This window comes from Sminthopsis crassicaudata, chromosome 2 (assembly GCF_048593235.1).
Source record: "Sminthopsis crassicaudata isolate SCR6 chromosome 2, ASM4859323v1, whole genome shotgun sequence".
NCBI lineage: Eukaryota > Metazoa > Chordata > Mammalia > Dasyuromorphia > Dasyuridae > Sminthopsis > Sminthopsis crassicaudata.
Window position 1 is genome coordinate 399,876,476 of NC_133618.1, and position 20,544 is coordinate 399,897,019.

At 41.0% G+C, this 20,544-nt stretch overlaps 1 protein-coding gene across 6 annotated transcripts in view; it reads right to left on the reverse strand.

Annotated features, from left to right (window-relative positions):
- Positions 1 to 20,544, reverse strand: part of ANXA6 (annexin A6) — a 60,562-nt gene that overhangs the window by 22,472 nt on the left and 17,546 nt on the right. For all 6 annotated transcript variants that reach the window (XM_074291831.1, XM_074291829.1, XM_074291828.1 and 3 more), the window contains exons 3-13: positions 9,880 to 9,970; positions 9,398 to 9,492; positions 9,126 to 9,239; positions 7,694 to 7,784; positions 5,632 to 5,711; positions 3,901 to 3,957; positions 3,476 to 3,569; positions 2,885 to 2,980; positions 1,702 to 1,760; positions 1,304 to 1,426; positions 143 to 201 (exon numbers count right to left, since the gene is read on the reverse strand). In XM_074291831.1, the coding sequence (XP_074147932.1) occupies positions 143 to 201; positions 1,304 to 1,426; positions 1,702 to 1,760; positions 2,885 to 2,980; positions 3,476 to 3,569; positions 3,901 to 3,957; positions 5,632 to 5,711; positions 7,694 to 7,784; positions 9,126 to 9,239; positions 9,398 to 9,492; positions 9,880 to 9,970 (959 nt within the window). The remainder of the gene's footprint in view (positions 1 to 142; positions 202 to 1,303; positions 1,427 to 1,701; positions 1,761 to 2,884; positions 2,981 to 3,475; positions 3,570 to 3,900; positions 3,958 to 5,631; positions 5,712 to 7,693; positions 7,785 to 9,125; positions 9,240 to 9,397; positions 9,493 to 9,879; positions 9,971 to 20,544) is intronic.

The following is a 20,544-nucleotide window of genomic DNA, read 5'->3' on the forward strand; positions in this document are numbered from 1 at the left end:
CCCACTTGGGGTGTGAGATAATAGTAGAGAAACCAGGGGCTTTTCCCTCCCCACTCTCACAATCTGCTGTGACCTCTCTCCTGATCTACAACGGGGGACCATTCGACGTCCCTCCAGAAGAAGGGTGCCGAAGGTGACTTACTCATCATCCCCACCACACAACTTCAGCAGGGCTTTTTTGTACTCTCCAGATGTGTCATTCTAGGAAGAGAGAAAGAGGGGGGGAAATTAGCCTTCAGCTTTATCTGACATCACTTTTCCAAACAATGGGTGTCTAGGCTCAGTCATGGGTCCCTTCTCAGCTGGTGTGGAGAGGCCCCCAAACACCAGAGGATTGCAGGAAATGGCAAGAATGCCCTTGTTCAGCATTGGGGACCAAGCTCTCTTCCAGTGGAGAGTGGGAACGGGGAGAAACAGGGACCACATAAACCAGCAGAATCACTCCATCTTTTCACAAATCATTTTCCAATATTCCTGCTTTCACCCTAACCTTCATGTCCAACTCCCCCTCACTTTTCAGCCATAATGCTCTTTGGCAATCAATGCTAAACATACCCAAGGTCATGTAGTACTTCCCCTTTCTGGGGCGTGGTTTCCTTTTCTGTAGGATGAAACTTAGATTAATTGGTCTGTAAAGTTTGTTCTTAATGCTACTATCCTCTCTCTGTTAATAATATCCAAATTATCCTGCATCTACCTTGTTTGTACATAACTGCAAGTTGCCTCTCTAATTAGATGACAAGTTCTTTGAGGGTAAAGGCTGGTTTTGGTTTTTTTACCTTTTTTATATCCTCAGTACTTAGCATAGTGCCAAGCACATAGTAGGTACTTAGCATAGTGCCAAGCACATAGTAGGTGCTTAAAAATTCTTGTTGGATGACATCTAGCTCTAAGGTTCTACGGCTGACTAATCCTTGGTAGAGGATGGGATGATCTGAGGGATACAAGCTTTTTTATATTTTTTAAATTTTTTTTTTCCTTTTGGGGGCATACAAGCTTCTTTAGCAACCTGATAGGACCCTATCATGTTACCAAAATGCCAAAATGTCCAAAAGGACATGTCTAATGTAAATCAGATAGCCCAAACAGAAATGTAGTGAGCTAGGGGCTTCCTTCCTGCTCTTCCTTCCTGATCTTCAAGTCCCCTGATCTGATTCACTTTAGATCCCCAAGAGGCTTGTTGCTCTGGGTACTTTTAAGATGTCTCTCACAAATGCAATGTCATGGGACTTCTTGTGGCTAGGCTTGGGCCTGACCTCTATCGCCAGTCCTTCCATCCCCTCCATCCCAGGTCTTTGCTCACCTTAATCATGCTGTAGAGAGACTTTTCATATTTGGTCCGGAACACCTCTCTTATATCAAGCATGTCCAGTTCACTTCTGGAGACCATGATGCGGATTAAGGTGTTGTCCCGAGTTCCCAAGCCCTGGAAGAGACAGGGATGTGGGTGAGAAGGAAGACCCTGAAATCACTCCTTTTGGGGGCAGCCTTTACAGAAGAGACTTGTTGACCGACCATTTGGCCAAGGTCTACTGAGAGGAGATGCCCTAGGCAGCCCTTTACTCCCAGGGGCAAAGAACAGCACGATCTGATTTAATTCATCATTTTTTGGGTGCCTACAATATACAAAGTACTAGTTCCAGCAGTAGGATCCTGCCCTCGGTTACCACTCTTCAATCCCACCTCTGGATCCATACTCACCTTCATGGCTTTAAAGAGCCTTTCTGCAAAATACTCTGGAGTGCTCCGGATACACTTTACTGGGAAAAGAGAAAAGAGAGAGAGTAATGTGGTAATACAGCCACTGAACTCACTCATTAGACCTAAACTTGGAAATTGTAGCATGAAAGAATCGGGAGGGATCCTGAGCAAATCTCTTCATTTTACTGAAGAGGAGACTGAGGCACAAATAAACAGTCTAGCTGGGGAAGGCGGAGCCAAGATGGTGGAGTAAAGGCAGGGACTCACCCAACCTCCCCCGCAAACTGCTCCAAATTCCTTTAAATAATGACTAAAGAGTAGAGCTGCCAGGTCTTCTGAGTCCCAGGCTAGGGTTTTCAATCACATCTGCAACTTTCCTTCAGTCACCCCCTTCAAGAATTTTGTTGTTGTTCAATCGGATCAGTAATGTCCTACTCTGTGACTCCATTTGGAATTTTTTGGCAGAGATATTGGAGCGGTTTGCCATTTCTTTCTCCAGTTCACTATATACAGATGAGGAGACTGAGGCAAATAGAATTAAGTGACTTACCCAGGTGTCTGAATCTTAGGTGACTCTTCCTGACTCCAGGGTCAGAGCACTCTCCACTGCCCTAGCTAACTACCCCAAACTCCAGAAATGCAAGTCCCAAACACCCTCTTTCTCTCGGCAAACCCTTCCCAATTCTGAAAACAACACTGTCCTCTCCCCACAAAATCATGTACAGAACCTAAAAAGCAAAAGGACATGCCTAAGGTAAATCAGATAACCCAAACAGAAATGTAGTGAGCTGGGGGCTTCCTTCCTGATCCCTTCCGGTTTTCAGGACAAGAAGACTGCTATGGATACTAAAATTTCCTAAATCGATGCTGTGGACACTAGGTCCCTAGTGTCCACATGAGACATGAAAATTCTCTGAAAGTTGGCAGGGAACAAGGAGTTCTCTGAACTCAGTCTCACAGGCACTGAGAAGAGAAAGGATGGACCGGTAGAAGGAAGGAGAGATATTGAGAGAAATGGGAACAAGAGCAATGTCTTAGAAGACTTATTTTTTGAAAGCCACTGATGCAAGAGCTCAAGGAGCTTAATCCCTACCACCGTTCACTGGCGCACCGAGTTAGCTAACAATCAGCGCTCCAGCTCTCCAACAATCCATGGAAGATGGTGGGAAAGTATGGGACCTACCAACAGACAACATTAGCTTCTCAAAGTCCCCAGACAGTTCTCCTCGGATGCTGGCCTCTATAGGAATCCCGGTGGTCTTCAGATATTCATCAAACACTGAAAATAGGAGACAGGACTGTCAGCAGGGACACACGGTGAGGCTGATAGACAATGCAGACAGGGAAAGTCAGGGCTCTGGAGAGAGGATGAGAGGGCCATACGAGGCTAGCTGGTATTTTGGTGGGGAATATATAGTTATCTACACATATTACGAGTGTAACAAATTATTATATTAATGTAACATGTATTAGTCAACTTGCCATCTGGGGGAGGTGGTGGGAGGAAGGAGGAGAAAAATTAGAACAAAAGGTTTGGCAATTGTCAATGCTGTAAAATTACCCATGCATATATCTGGTAAATAAAAAGCTATAATTAAAAAAAATCATTCTATTAACTCTATGTATATGTAAACTATTATAAAGCAACAAAACAAAGTTCTAACTAAAAAGGTGCTATTCCCAAAGGAATGTGAGAGGAAAAAAAAGACAAAGAAGGATATTCCTCAGGACAACTGGATCCTCGCTCTGGGCCCCTGGTGAGTCCCGGGCTCACCTAGCCTCAGATGCTGTTTACTTCGGTTTCCCAAGATGTAGATGAACTGGGCTTCATCGGTTCCCCATTTCAGTTCCCCAGCTTCATACAGGTCCTGTGGGGCAGGGAAAACTCCAGCATGTCAGGAGGTGCTCGGCCTTCCCCTCATGGAGGGTATGTGTCCTATCGCTCAGTACCCGAGAAAGGCCGGGGAAGGGGACACGTGGAGGGGGGAGCCCCAACACTGGCGCTGCTCCCCTGCCAGCGGGTCAGGAAATCCTTTTAGCCACTCTGCTCCATCTCCCTCCACCCCTCCACAATAGCCAGGTCAGCTGAGGGCTTCAAGGCTTGATTCTTTGGTCTAACCCTTCCCAAATAAAGTGGGTCCCAGTCTCTCCAAATCACACAGAAGTGTCTGTCCAGCTCTGCCACAGGCTTTCCTTTACCTTGACATCTTGGGCAACTAGGTCTTCGCTCACCACATCATCTTCCTCCCGGGTCCCCTGGGGCACAGAGAGACACAAGAGACAGCTTCTTCAGAAACCTGCTGCTCACCCCCCAGGGCACATGAACCACAAGGGAAGCTGGGAACGTCACGGGGCTTGGACAGTGGGGGGAGTAACCATGATCCTTCTAGGCAAAACTTAACTTGCTACCTTCCTTCACTCCTCCTACTCGGACAGTTTAGTCCCTGAGTGAAATGACTCTAACTTCCAGCCCTCAGCCGTGGAACCCAGGCAATCCAGGGCCACTGTCTAAGTGGTATCTCAGGGAACCTTCTGCAGGCAGCATCTTCGGACCCTTCCCTAGCCGTCATCATCAATACACCCATGGGTGCCGACGGGCATTACCTCTCCTTGGACAAGGATCTACATTTTGTCAATGATCTTACCAGTAGTAAGGCAGTAAGTGATTTCTGAGAGGGAATCAAGGATCCATGTGACTCTCTGCTGTTCCTACTAAGAGCCCACATTTTACTCTGCTCTCTTTGCCTTTTCCTCATAGTGCCTGTAGGGTTTTTGTCTCCATTTTATAGATGATAAAATTGAAATTCAAAAACAGCAAGTGATTTTCCCATCACGTAAGCTATTAAATGTTAGAACTAGTATTCACTATATATAATTATATATACAGTGTATATATAACACACAGAAGGAAGCACTGGCTTTGTTATCTTAGCCTTCCAGATTCTTATCCTCCCTTATCAAGAGGAAGCAACTCAAGACAGAACAGCAGCACCAGGGGCTCAGATTGGAGAGAACGTCCAACCAGCTAACTTATCTTAACTGCTGGTAATGAATGAAGAAGAAGAAAAGTGGGGAAAACTTTCTCCCTGAGGGGAGAAAAGGGGGGAGGGGTCAAGCCGGAGGAGAGCAGGTCCCAAGCAAGGACTTGTACTCAAGAGTATGTGAATATGTGTGCAAAGGTATGAATGTGTGTATGATGTATATGTCTGAATGTGTCTGGGGATGTGATTTGTTTGTGAATGTGAATATGTTTAAGTGTGCATAAATGTGTGTGATGTGCATGTATTTGAATATGCACTAGTGTGTGTAAATGTGTTATGGTGTTTGGGAATAAGTTTGAATGTGTATGTATGAGTGAGTGTAAATATATACAAATGTGTGCAAATGTTTTGTGAATGCATCTGTGTTAACATAGGGGTGTGTGTGTGTGTGTGTGTGTGTGTGTGTGTGTGTGTGTGCACCATTGAGAGGTCCCATTGGAGCCATAAAGAGAGAACAGGCAGCAGGAAATGGGAGCATGACAAAATTCATGTGGTCACATCTCCAAAGTACAGGAAGCACGAGGCAAAGCTGAGAAGGAACTAAAGATTGTGCTTTCCAATAAACCCGAGGGAAAGACTTTCCTTGGAGAGCATCGACAGAGCGCTTTGGAATTGCAAAGTCTTTTATAGATGCTAGCTCATTTTGATCCTCACAAACCCCATTTTACAGTTGAGAAAACACGGGCCAAGCAAAGGGGAAGTGCCTTGCTCATGGCCACACAAATGTCTAAGCCAAGATTTGTACTTGGGAGTTCCTAACTCCATTCACTGCACCACCTCCTGGGCTCTGTGGAAAACAAGAAAGCCCAAATCCAAGGAACCAGTGTCTCCCCAACTGGAGGCAGGGGATGAGCCCAGAAATGCGCACCCATCGCCAACCTGCCATTACCTGGAGCAAGACCACAAGCATTTTCTTGAAGTGGCCAGAGGTGTCAGCAATCACATCTTCCTCCAGATTTCTTTCATATGCTGGAAGGAAAGACCACAGCTTTAGCTTTCCCAGCCTTGGGGGAATTCCCCTAAGGAAGCCCCCGTGGGAACCCATCTCTCCCCACCAGCTAGCAGGTGCCTCTAAGTGTACTTTATCCTTTTACTTGCTTACCCACCACTCCCTCAAAGCACCCGCTGCACCAATTGGCTTGGTTTTCTTAGTGTCCCCTAGAACGGACTTGGCTCACGCCAGTCTCTGTCTCTTCACTCACATTGTTTCCCGATCTGTCCCTTTCTCGGGTCCCATTAAACCCCACCCATACTGCATCAAAACTCAATTCAAGTCCCCCCTCCTTGCAAGAAGAACTATTCTAGCCCACATGTTCTCCATGAGCTATGGCTCTTATTCTCTGTGGTCACAGTAGCAGCTCATCTTTATGAAGGAAAATAACTTTCTTCACAAAAACCCTTTGGAGGAGTAGTATGAGTAATATTATACCCATTTTTTACAAAAGAGGTAACTTAGCTCAGAAAAGGAAAGTCATTTCTCCAAGAACACTGGATAGTAAATAGTAGGACCAAGTCTGAAATCATATTTTTGGACTCCAAATCCAATATTCCTTCCATCACTACATTGCTACTGCTGAGCAATAGAAAATACAATGATAAACATGATATCTTCCTTCAGATCCATGCATATTAAAACCATTTAATATCATGTTTATCATTGTATTTTCTATTGAGAGATAATAAATCAATTTCTCTCATGGGCAATTAAGTCACTATAGCATATATGTCTACATACGTTTACATATATACATATATATAACACATGTGGTATATATTTATTTTTCAAAGAAGGAAATATTAATTCTCATCTTTTAAAAATAAGATTAGATAACATTAAGCTTTAATATTCCTATTTTAGCACTTCAAGAATATGCCATTTCTTTGGATTCTTGAAATCTGATTTACCCTCCAATGTACTAGCATGTCTAACTATGCTTTGACTGAAGATCTCATTACCATTCTCCCTCTCTCAGTCCCACCCAAAAAGTCTCAGACACCCCCACAAAGACACACACACACATTCTCCTTTCCCTTTAACTAGCTTGACCAATAATAGGTCAGTCTATGATGTGTTAGGAACTGTGCTAGATACCAGGAATATGAAGACAAAAGTGAAGCAGTCTTTGCCGTCCTGAGGGCTTACTCTCTCTTATGGATGTAACTTGTATGTGGACGAGTATATACAAAAATAAATGAAAGGTAATTTGAGGGGGAGGGCACAGAAGGTGCACTTGAAGTGAGTTTGGAAAGAAGTATGGGATTTGACGAAGCAGAGGTGAGGAAAGAGAACATTCGGGATGGGGTGAGAGCAGCATGAAGACAGAAGATAATGTCACAGGACCACAGGGCAGGTGAAGGCTAGAAAGGCTGGGTTGGGACCACACCATAAAGGGACTTTAAAGACTTAACAGAGGAGCTTATACTTGATCTTAGTAACAAAAGGGAAACAGTTTTATTGCCTGAGTAAAGTGACAGGATCAGACCTGTACTTTAGAAAAATCACTTCAGCAGCTGTGTAAAGGATGGCCTGAAGAAGGGAGGGACTTGAGGCAAGGGGAACAATTAGGGGCTAAAGCAACAGTCCAGGGCCTGAGTTCCTGAGTTCAGGTCGTGCTGGCTGTGTGGTCTAGACAGGTCTCTTAAGCCTTTCAGAAGAATAGGCAACTCTTCTAACAAAGGAAAGATGGTGACCTGCACCAGAAAAGGGATTTCTCTCATCCAGAAGTTCCCTAATCAATAAAATCACAGGTCCAATTTCTGTCTCCTGGGTAATAAATGTACTTCAGTTGGCTGTTAAAGATAATGAGAGAGACAGGCAGAGGCAGGAGGAAGATGGGGACCCCTGAGAAGTGGGAACATCTGCATGCACAGGGGATCTACTGTACTATGGACTCATGGTCATTGCCCACCCACTCCTCAAAAAGACTTTGCTTCCCAGCAGCCCTTCTCACCATCCTTATAGGCTTCCGCTAGCTGGTGGATCTGCTTGTTGGTTCGGGAGGCCAGGATCTCAATGAGGCACTTCTCATCTGTACCAATGCCCTAGATGAAAAGACAACGGGGCTGTGGAAGATGTCGTCATCCAGGAGTGCCATCTTTCAACCCAAGGAGAAGAGCCAGAGCTGGTCCCAGATCAGTGGTGGGAAAGGATCACCCTCTGGCCACAGACTTCCCTAGCTCTCCCTACTTCACAACTTAGGCTTCCCATGTCAGTTTGACTCCCTCCTTTCACTCAGCAAAGTCCAGTGGATCCCCATGACTTTTAGGATCAAATGCAAAATCTTCTATTACCTTTGAAAGTCCTTCATCACCTGACCTCTCAGGAGTTTCCAGTCTTCCTCCACCTTCCCATATATATTCTTTAATCTGGTGACTCTGGCTTCCTTCATGATTCTCTCACAAAACCTCATCTCCTGACTCTGCAAATTTTCCAATGTCATGGGTTGCCCCCCATGCCTGGAATTCTCATTCTCATCTCCTCCTCATAATTTTCCTGGCTTCTTTCAAAACAACTAAAATCCCACCTTCTACAAGAAACTTCTCCCTATCCCCTTCTGCGTTAATAGTAACTTTTCCTTTATAATCTTGTTTGTATAAAGTTCTTTACATATTATCTCTCCCATTAGATTATAAGCAAATGGATAAACAGGTCCTGTCTTTGCCTTTCTTTGTATTCTTACAATGTCTGTGGTAAAGGCAGACAGTAGGTGCTTAATAAATGCTTGTTAACTAACCTTTTTAATTTTTAAGCAGAATTTGATGGAAGTGTCTCCTACTATTTTGCTCCAACCAGACTGATCTCCTCACCATCATATAATGATGGAGGTAAGAGAAAGGATATTAGAGACAGCTAATACAAATCCTTTAATTTATAGATGGGGAAAACTGAGGTCCAGCAAAGAGATGTAAGACAGCTAATTAGTAGAAAGAAGAGAGTAGAATACAGGTCTCCTAATTTTATCATTCTATTTACTTTTCTACACTGCTTCTCATTTGATAGATGAGAAAACTGAAGCTGACAGACACTCAGGGATTCTAGTTTCGAGACCTTTTCTTCTGACACTTCCTCTGCCTAGAATGTACTTCAACCTTCTCACTTTCCCCTTCTCCCCTTCCCCCACAGTCTCTGAAAAATTCTGCTTCCTTTCTTCATCTATCTTTTTTTTTCTCCCAATGCCCTTACTTGGCAATTCCCTTTCCTGTAGTCTACACCACTCCCTTGCTATTTTGCATTTCCTTCTTCAGATGTCTTTTCCCCCAGATCTCCACATCTTCTCAAGCTATCCTGTGAGCCCCCAAGGACCAGGGCTCAGCACCCTGTGGAGAGTGCTTGGCAAATGCCCACTCATTAACCACATGGTTACCCGTACCCCAACCTCTTACCGAGATGGCATCTTTGATTTCCTTGGCATCAAAGTAGGCAAGGGGCCTCATCAGACCCACAATCAGCCGCTCAAACTTTCCTGTCAGCTCGTACTTCAGGTCATCAATGAGGTCCTGTGGGCACAGCAGGGAGACTCAGAGGTGCGCCAGCTCTGGGGCTGGCGCTGGCGCGAGGGAGGGAAGGACAAGCTCCCTGGGGAGGGGAAGCCGGCTTTTTCGGGACTGAGGCAGTGGGGGACCTCACACCCCCTTCATCCTGTGAGTTGGGGTACCTTGCCATACAGGGATTTGTAGCTCTGACAGATCTCCTGCCTCTGCTTGTTGCTCCGGGAAGTGATCAGCTCCAAAATGGCTTCTTTGTCACTGCCTGCAGGGGCAACAGCCTGTCACTTTGGTCCCATTCTACATCCATCCTTTCCTCCAAACACCCCTTACAGAAGTGCCCCAGATGCTCCTTCCCCAGTCCACTACGGTCCCAAACCATAAAAATATCAACCGATCTACAGAACCTGCCACAGAAATACACACACACATACAAATCATCCTATCACAGAACAACAGAACTAGATAAAAGTCTAGATTTAACCTCTTCTCATTTTATGGAGCAGAACCAAGATGGGAATCCAGGGTCTACTTCCACTTTATCAGCTGGAACCCTCCTCCCCTCCCCATTCCCAGCCCCGATCTGAGGGTCCCCCTTCCATCTTCCACGACACTTTAGCAGCTCCCTCTCCTCCCCTGACCCAGTACTGACCAAAGCCCTTCATGGCCGTGTACAGGGCTTCTGCATCCTGGTTGGCGTCAAAGCCAGCATAGTCTGTGATGGAGCCTCGGTACCGATTGCCCTGCCAAGACAAGAACAAAGAGAGCAAATTACAGAGGAAAGGACTTAGCAGGGATGCTCCCTGTTCCAGGATGCGATCCTCTTCCCTGAGCATGTGGGAAGGTTAGCATCCTGGCTGTAAGGCTGAAATCCATGTTCCAGCCAACCCCATACAAGAGAGCTCCACCCATAATCAGTTCTAGTTTGATAATTAGTGCAAGGAATTCAGCTCAGTGTGAGCCAATCCTGAGTCAGAATTCACAAATATCTGACACAGCCACCTGCTGACCACTCTCCTGCCCAGCTCTGGCCTTCCTCCATTTTACCCTCCGCATCAACTTCTCAAAAACAAGAGTAACTGTTTGTGCAGGGGACTAAGCCGGCATGGAGATGACTTGAGATACATCCATTTCTCTTGCTAAAGACCCAATTACAAAAACAGATGAGTGATACCTGGGGCAAGTCCAAAAAACTATCCCCGCCTAGATTTACATCCTCTATACAGAGTGCACATGAACCAAGGAAAGGGTAAGGAAAAGAGTTCTGACCGAGGTTGGGAATATGGAGGAGTTGTTTCTGTCTTTTGTTATCTGACCAAGGAAGGCTGCTCCCCCAAGGGCCTAATTAGGATCTGAAGTCATTTCTGTCTCCTAGATCCCTCACAGGGGATGCCATCAATTGAGAAATAGCTGACAAAAAAAAAAAAAAGAGAAATAGCTGACCAAGTTGTGGTATATGATTGTAGTGAAATAATACTATTATGCTATAAGAAATGATGAGAAGTATGGCTTTTCCCCTTTTTGGGCTGTTTTTTTTTTTCTTATACAACATGATAAATATGGAAATATGTTTAAAAGTATTATTCATGCATAATCTATATCAGATTGCTTGCTATCTTAAGGATAGGGGGAGGGAGGGGAGGAGGGAGAAAAATCTGGACCACAAATCTTACAAAAATAAATGCTGCAAACTAACTTTACATATATTTGGAAAAATAATTATTATTGAGGGGGAAAAAAGATAAGCAAGATGTTCTCAGAAAAATCTGAACAGACATTAACTGATGTAAAGTGAAATGAGAACCAGAAGAACATTATAAGCAGTAACAGTAATATTGGGCAATGATTAACTAAGATAGACATGACGATCAAAGATAATTTCAAAAGACTCTTGATAGAAAATACAGCTCACATCCAGAGAAAGAACTTGATGGGATATGGATGCAGATCAAAGCATATTTTTTTAAACTTCAATTTTCTTGAGTTTTTTGTCTGTTTTGTTCTACAACAGGATTAATATGGAAATGTTTTGCATGATTGTACATGTACAATCTACATCATATCGTTTGCCTTCTAAAGGAGTAAGGGAATAAGGAAGGATTAGAATTTGGAACTCAAAATTTAACAAAAAACAATCAAATGTTAAAAATTGTTTTTACATGTAATTGGGATAAAAATTAAAATTTAAAAACTTTGTTTCATAACCTGGACTCAAACAGAGTCTACTCTCCTAGAGCATGAGCAGTAAGTATGCTACAGTCTCTCTCCCTTCATTTCAGAGGGAAGATATTCCTTATCAGAGACCATTGCTTAGACTCCATTCTAGGCCATGAAGCCTCACAGGTTTGCTGTAAAGAAAACAATCTGGTAATATGAATTATCATTCAGCCTTCTCTGGCCATTTTATAAGGAAGGAAATTAAGGCCCAAATGTTTCCTATAGGAGGGGATCTTAACCTGGGGTCAATAAACTTCTTTAAAAGAGTAATGCATTAAATGCATCTCATAATAATTAGCTTTCATTGCAATTCTATGCATTTTATGCATTTAAGAACATAATTCTGAGAGTCTATAAGTTTCACCACACCACCAGAAGGGTCTAAGACATATACCCACACAAAGGCTAAGAGTTCTTGCCATAATTACATGTATTTAACTTTTAACAGATTGCTTGCTGTCTCGGGGAGAGAGAAGGTAAGGGACAAATGGAGGAAAATTTAGAACATAAAAGTTTTACAAAAATATGTTGAATATATTTCTACTATGTTTAACATGTATTAAACTACTTGCCATCAAGGAGAGGGCATGGGAGAAGGGAGTGAAAGTTGTAACACAGGGTTTTGCAAGAGCTAATGTTGAGCATATATTTTTAAAAATAAAAAGTTTTAATTAAACAAATACATGCTGAAAACTATCTTTACATGAATTTGGAAGAACAAAATACTGTTGGGGGAAAAAACACAAAAAAACTCCTGCCATGGATTCTAAGGTCTAAGCTTTGTAGGTTTTGGACACTACTCATCTTTTATTCCTCATCTATAAAAAGGAGATAATGCATTGTCTCGCCTATCTTGCATTAATTAAAAATATTAATCAAATATTTTAGGCTGCTTAAGATTAACCAGTAAACATTTACTAAGCACCTACCACAAGCAAAGCACTGTGCTAAGTGCTGAGATACAAAGACAGGCAAAAAAAAAAAAATTCCTACTCTCAAGGAGCTCACAGTCTAGTATGCAAACAACCATGCACTAACAATATAAATACAGGATAAATAGTAAGTAATCACAAAGAGAAGGTACCAGAACTAAAACTGACTGAGGAAAGGCTTGTGGAAGGTGTGATTTTTAGCTGAAATTTGGGAAGGTAGAAAAGGAAGATGAGGAAGTAGAGCATTCTAAGTTGAGAGATGGAGTGTTTTGTTCAAGAACTCAAAGAGTCCATGAGAGATTGATATAAGTGTTATAAGGTGTAAAAATGGAGAAGGGGGAGAAGGTATGAAGGGCTCTGACTTCCAAATAGAGAAATTTTATGTGACTCAGGACATGATAGAGAGCTTTAAGAGGCCTAAGTCCAGGATGAGGGAATTCACAGTCCTGATCCCATCTACAGGGAAGCCAGTACTTCATCCCTGTTCCCATATTAGAAAGGGCATTGACTAACTAGAGGCATTGTGATAGGTATAAAGTATAAAAGGCAGGCTTCAGAGCCAGGAGGATCTGAGTTTAAATCCTTCCTGTGGCACATGCCAGCTGCATGATTTTAATCAAGTTATTTAACCTAGTGCTTTAGTCAATCTTCTAAGAATATAAGTTAAAAGTTACTAATCTATATTAGTGGAAGGACTTTTCTATTCCAAGAAGTGCCTATATCAGTGAAAACACACATCTACACTCTGTCCCTATTGATAAGCTGAAGAGCATTTGAAGGACAAACAGGAAAATAAAGGGGTCCGGACACCATGTTATATATGTCACTTGCAGGAATTAGGGATGTGAGCCTAGAGCAATGCTTTCTAAACTTCTTCCACTTACAACCCCCTTTTTTTACCCTAAGAAATTTTTACATGACCCCAAGTATATATATTTATAAAATAGGTATACAAATAAAAAATTTACTGATAATAAATCATTATCTTGCAACTTCATTCAGTAACAAGATCCCATATGGCAGCATGACCCAGAGTTTAGGAAGCTGGAGCCTGGAGGAGACAAAACTTACAGAAGGCATGATTACTGGCTTCTAGTATTTGAAGAGGCCTCCCATGGAAGAGGGATTAAATTCGTTCTGTGTATGCTCAGAGGACAGAGCAAGAGATGGGAGATACTGCCAGAAGGTAGAGTTTGGAACAACGGAAAGAAAATCTCCAGAGAGAGCCGTCCAAAAGTAAGATGAGCTACCCTCGCCAGGCAGCAAATCTCCAGTCACTAGAAATGGAGACTGGGTAACCAACTGTTTGGAATGTTGCAGAAGGGATTCCTGCTTAGGTACTGGCTGAACGAGATACCCTATGAGACCCCTTCTTGTTCGAACAGTCTGTGACCCTGGGAGTCATCAGTATTAGGTTATCATTTGGAATCCTTGGACCTCATATTCTCTCCACTCATAGAATGGCCAGAGGAAGACAAGGAATGACTGGTAACTGTCTCAGACAGACTGTTGAGCAAAAGGGTGCTGTTCACTTTGGGACATTTGGGGACAGGCTGGCTAATTCCACAAGGGGAGGGAAGCAAAGAAATTTAGCTGAGATGGTCCAGGTCTGAAGGCACAATGGTCTGGTTCAATAAGAAACTGGACATGGACCAGCTTGACACCGCAGATAAGGATCAGGGCTTAAGAAAGTAATGGGCAGTGAGGAATGCCAGAGAGCAGATAAGGGTGTGGGAGTAGGGCAAGGAAGGCCAAAGGTACCATATCTAGGTTTGGAGCAGGGGAATGGAGAGAGGGAAATGGCCATCCTGGACGTCCCCAGCAAAATCCCAGCAGGAGGGTCTCTTCCCCTCTCTCTATCTGACCTCTTGAGGCAGCAGTCCCTTGAGCCTTGGCCTGGGTCATAGAGGGTAAGGAGGAAAACTGGAGAGGTGAGTGATTGTGAGGTAAAAGTGGGAAAAACAAATTGTTTGAGAAAAAAGGTGAGAAAACTCCTTGAGGTAGAGCTCCCTTCTACAGAAAGGCTGTACAGGGGCATTATTGAAGAAAGGGGGAAGAGGACAAAATTAATTCTGCAACATTCATACAAAATTTTCAGTTTTATAATTTATTATTAAATTTGATCCTCCCAACAACCCTAGGAAACTCTATTATTATCCCCACTTTATACAGGAAGAAACTGAAACCAAGAGAGCTCAGGTGATTGATCTGGGATTACACAATGTCTGAAGAAGAGTTCAAACACATTTTTGCAATTTCCTCAAAATCCTCCTTTCTGACTATCCACCTGGGCAGAATATTCACTTTCCATCCTTCTCTCCTTAGTCAAAATCCTCATCTTTTAAGGGCACCTCCTCCAGAAAGCCTTCCCCTGAGTTAATTTCCCAGTCCACAAGATAATCTGAGCAACAAAGCTCACTTATCTCTGTTCAGGCCTCAACTGACAAAGAAATCCTTCTATCTGTCAGAGAAGGACAAGAAACCAGCCGTATGCTGAAAGAGCATTACTGGAACAGTTTCTGCATTGGGTCTACAAGCTGTTCAGCTTCCTCATCCCACTCTTTCTCATTTGACATCAGCATTTTTACAAGAAGCAAATATCTAGGGCATTTGGGGGAGGCTTTTTCTTTTTTTGTTGTTGGCTGTTTTTCTTTTATTTTATTTTTAATGTTTTATTATTGCCTGTTTTATTTGTACTATGTTTTCCCTTTAATTCAATTCCCTGCTTGTTTCATCCCAGCAACACTGAAAGTCAATTCACACAAGTCCTGGCTGACAGTATATGCAGCATTCTACATAGAGAATTACCACCTCTTTATGGAAAGTATTTCCTTCTAGATCCTCAATAACTGAAGTTATTCATTACAATTCATCAATCTTCTACCAGCTTTAATGATCCTATTTATAAGATTAATATGGTAGTATATAATGTTCTTTTTAAATTTAATTTTATTTTCACTTAGATTCCCATTTTTTCCCTACTACATCTCTCCATAAACACACACATGCATACACACATGCACATACACACGTCCCAGTCAGTACTCTGAGTCTAAAACCTCTCTGTCTGAAGGCAGGTAGAATTGCTTCATAATGAAGTTGCTAATTATTTAAACTAGTTTTTAAATTGATTCTCCAGAATTCTTTAAGTATACCATCATATTATCTGCAAAGAGTGACAGTTTTGTTTTCTCATTGCTTATTCTAATTCCTCAATTTCATTTTCTTATTGATATAACTAGCATTTCTTGTATAATGTTAAATAATAAGTGATAATGGGTATAACTTGCTTCACACTTAATCTTACTGGAAAGGCTTCTAAATTATCCCCACTAGAGAAAATGATTGCTAATGATTTTGGATGGATACTATTTATTCATTTATTCCTATGCTTTCCATTTTAACAGGAATGAGTGTTGTATTTTGTCAAAAGCTTTTTTTGCATCTATGCAAAAATCTATGATTCGTATTATTTTGTTGTTTGCTTTATTTTGGCATTTGTTACTAATGTAGTCACTAATGCTGATAGTTTTCATAATATTAAACCAGTCTTGCATTCTTGGTATAAATCTTAGTATATGTGCTGCCGAAGCGAGCACATTCTTGGTATAAATCCCACTTGATCATACAATTGATGATTGTATATGATCCTTGCAATATATTCCTGTAATCTCCTTGTTAGTATTTTATTTAAAATTTTTGTATTAATATTCACTAAGGAAATTGATTTACAGTTTTCTTTCTGATTGTAATCAGATCTTCAGCTCTCCTGAAGCTACAAGAACTTCTTTCTGCCTTGCAACTGAGACCAAGATCTTAGTTTTCAATAATATTGATTTAGGAATATTTGCATTATAAAAGGAATTTGTCTATTTTTTCTAAACAACTTATATAGTATTGGTATTGTCTTTAAATGTTTGGTAGAATTCACTTGTGAATCCTTCTCATCCTGAAAATTTTTTCTTAGGCCATTTATATCCATGTATATATCTTGTAAATTTTTTTAAAAAGACCATTTATGACGTGTTTAATTTCTTCTTTTAAGATAGGGCTATTTAAGTACTCTATTTCAGCTTCTGTTAATCTGGCAATTTATATTTTTGAAAAAAATGCATATATTTCATATAGATTATTAGGTTTATTGGCATATAATTGGGCAAAATAGCTCCTAATAATGGCTTTCATCTTTTTTTTTTTATCCTGGTAATTGGGTTTTATTCTTTTTTAAATCAAATTAACCAGTAGTTTATTCTGTTCTTCCTCCCTCCCTCACCCCCCCCCCCACATACACAACCAGCTTCTACCTTCATAACTTCAATGATTTTCTTACTTTCAATTTTACTAATCTCTCCTTGGATTTTCAGGACTTCCAGTTTGGTATATGATTGGGGATTCTAAATTTGTTCTTTTTCTAGTTTTCTTAGTTACATGCCCAATTCAGTGGTCTGCTCTTTTTCTATTTTATTGATATAAACATTTAAAAATATAAATTTTGCTCTAAGTACTGCTTTGGTGTCATTCTCATTAATTAAATTACTGTTTTTACAATTTGTTCTTTTACCCACTCATTCTTTTAGGATTATATTATTTAGTTTTCAATTAATTTTCTATGTTTCTATAACTCTTTATCGAATGTAATTTTTATTGCATTATGATCTAAAAAAGATGAATTTAATACTTCTGCTTTTCTACATCTGGTTGTGAGGTTTTTATGCCTAAATACATGGTCAATTTTTGTGCAGATGCTATGTACAGCTAAGAAAAAATACATACTTTTTTATTTCTATCCAATTTTCTCCAGAAAAACCTCTTATCATATCTAACTTTTTTAAAATTCTTAATTTTTTTTCTTATTTTATGGCCAGATCTATCTAGTTTTGAGAGGGCCCTCATGAACATAGCTCTGCTATTTTTTCCTATAACTCCTTTAACTTTTCTTTTAGGAATTTTGAGGATATGCCATTTGATGCATATGTTAGTATTGATATTACTTCATTAGCTATGGAACCTTTTAGCAAAATGTAATTTCTCTGCTTATCTCTTCTAATTAGATCTAATTTTGTTTTTGGTTTATCTGAGATCATAATTGCTACTCTTGCTTTTTTTTTTTCACTCAGCTGAAGCACAATCAATTCTGCTCCAATTCCTTATTTTTACTGTGCACATCCCTATTTCAAGTGTATTTCTTATAATCTATTACACTATCTACTTTCATTTTATTTGTGAGTTCATTTCCTTCACAGTTATGGTGATTAACAACACATTTCCCTCTGTCTTTTCTCCGTAGTGGGGAGCAAGTTTTAGGTTTTTTGTGCTACTATTTTTAGAGCTAGTTCTTGGCATCTGTAAACTTTTAGTATTTCCAAGGTGGTTTGATCTAATGAGAGGTATGGTCACTGCTCTCCTGCTCTGTGCACTGGTCTTTACCAGGCAGGGACTCTTTTTCTCTTGTAACTACAAGTGCTGGTACTCCTAGTGACCCTGGAATTATAATTAGATCTTCAGCTCTCCTGCAGCTACATGGGCTCCTTTCTGCTTTAAAACTGAGACCAGGATCCTAGTCCCTTATAAGTGACCACCACAAGCACTCTGTCTGCCCTAAACTGTGACCAGGGCTCCTCCTCCCTTGTAAGTAATTACACTCTTCTTTGCCTTGTAACTGTGACCAGGGTGTGTTCCCCTGCAGCCACAAGTTCTAGTGCTTCCCTTTGCCCTGGACTGAGACCTGCAACTGCATACGGGCAATGGAACAGGGTCTTCAATAATTTCTCTGAACAGTTGTCTAACCCATTCCCTGACTGTGGGCTGAGAGCTCTTGAAACTGCCACAGACACCTCCAAGGCTTGCTGCTGGTATTGTCAGGGTGTGGTCTGTACTGCACTCCAGGTTTGACTACCTCAGTGTAACAGATCTTTTCCTGCTGACATCCTATGTTAACTTGGAGTAGGAAAAAAAAAAAAAAAAGTTTCACCCTGTCCTTTTGTTGGTTCTGCCATTCCAGAAACTAATTTGAGGCGTAATTTTAAAATTGTTTGGAAGGGAATTTAGAAGAGTCCAGATGAGTTCTTGCCTGTATCAGAGTACTCTGCCTCTTAAGATAACATATATATTTATACAATAGTATAGCATCACATTCATATACTGTAACTTTTTTGGCCATTTGTGGTGAAGATTTCTCCCAGTCACTGCCGGTAGTAGCTGTGGTGGAAGAAACAATGATGGGAAGTAATTTTTCCCCTCTTTAATGATCCTTTTCGTCTCTCTTTCCAAGGTTCTTACACACCATCACCACAGCAAGGTCACTGATAAAAACCCATTGTCCCATTTTTATGGGATTAGAGTCTAGACAGCAAGCAATATTAGAAAAAACACTGAAGCATGTGTCAGGAAACTTGGCTTCTGGTCTTAGCTTTCTCTGTAACTACCTCACTATGCAAGAGCAGGAAAACAACTCTTTTCTGTGGGCCTGAGTTTCTTTAAACGATGATTGGACTAGATTTTATCTAAAGATTCCATCTACTTCTAAATCTCTTGCTTCCAGGAAAGAAGCTGGTGTGTTTTTAAAAATCTACTTTGTATGTCTGACCCTAATTTCAGTCGTATCTCATGCTGAAAACTTCAGCACAGGAATAGCCAGTTCTGATTCAACCCTGTTCTGTATCTATAGTCTGGCTGCTGCTCTGATAGTGTCGTATGAAAGCCAATTTGCAGCTGGTATGTTTGAAGAAGAAATATTTCAGAGAAAATATTGATGATGATGATGATGATGATGATGTTGAGGACGGTGATAATAAATAATAGGTGGCACAGTAGATAGTTTTAGGCCTGGATTCAGAAGACCCAAGTTTAAATCCTGTCTCAGATAATAATTGTATGATCCTGAGCAAGTCACTTCTATATGTCTCAATTGCCTCAAGTGTAAAATGGGGATAATAATAGCATCTCCCTTCCAGGATTATAGTGAGGATAAAAAGAGGAATATTTGTAAAGTGCCTCATAAATCTTAAAGTATTATGTAATTGCTAGCTATTATTATTATAATTGTAATAATAAACTCATATTTAAAAATATTTTTAGATTAATAAAGCTTTTTCACACCAACTCCATATTATCGCTAGGGTCAAATGCAAACTCTGGGCTTTAAAACCCTTCAAAAACTCTGGATCTTTTTGAGCCTTATTAAACATTATCCTCCTTCACATACCCTAAAGTCTTGCCATACCAGCCTTCCTGCTTGCTCTTCCTCACACATCTGTTCCCCCACCCTCCATTGCTACCTCCTTAAATTTGTCTCCTAGAGGCAGTTGGTGTACACTAAACCTCCAGAACTCCAAAAGGAGGTACAGTGAATAAAGCTCAGGGTTTCTAGTCAGGAAGATCTAAATTAAAATCTGAACTTAAGACACTTACCATATGTGTCACCCTGGGCAAGCTACTTAATCTGTCTGCCTCAGTTGCCTTAACTGCAAAATGCGGGTAGTAAGAGCACTTATCTTGTAAGGTTGTAGTGGAATTTCTCAAAAGATATTAAGTAATAGGCATTGTGCTAAGCCTGGAGGATAGAAAAAGGCAAAAGGAGTTTACAATTTAGTGATATTTGTAATATTTGTAAAATAAAATGATAATAAAGTATCTAGCCAAGTGCCTGGCACTTAAATATTCATTTCCTTCCTTCGTAGGTTAGAGGTACTATTCTCCCTAATAGTCCTAAAAAACCATTTCTAAGCAGAAGGTTTTGGGCTTCAAAACCATTCTTGTGAGGCGTGGTCAGCAAGAAGCTTCCACATCTAGTATAATGCAATGCAGAGCACAATGATCAGGAGGAAGTGCACCAGCATTGGCAGAATCAGTGTCAGGCAAAAGGATGCCTTTTGAGCAACTTGAAAAGTAGCCTGACAATTGGTATGTGCCTTCCCATTCAGGGAAGGTTGCCCTGAGGGATAATCAAGTTATAGGTCATTCAACAGTGGAAGGAAGATGATTTCTTCTTCTTTATGGTACTACTTCCCTTTCTGGAATCTCTAACACTCAATAAAACCCTCACCCCCATGTTTTTGCAAAGCCTGTTTCCTGGTGGGAGCTTTGGAACTATCTTTGTAATTCCAATCTGTCTCTGCTATGGACTGACCTGAATCTTCATTGGCCATCAAAGTTCCTAGAATTAAATC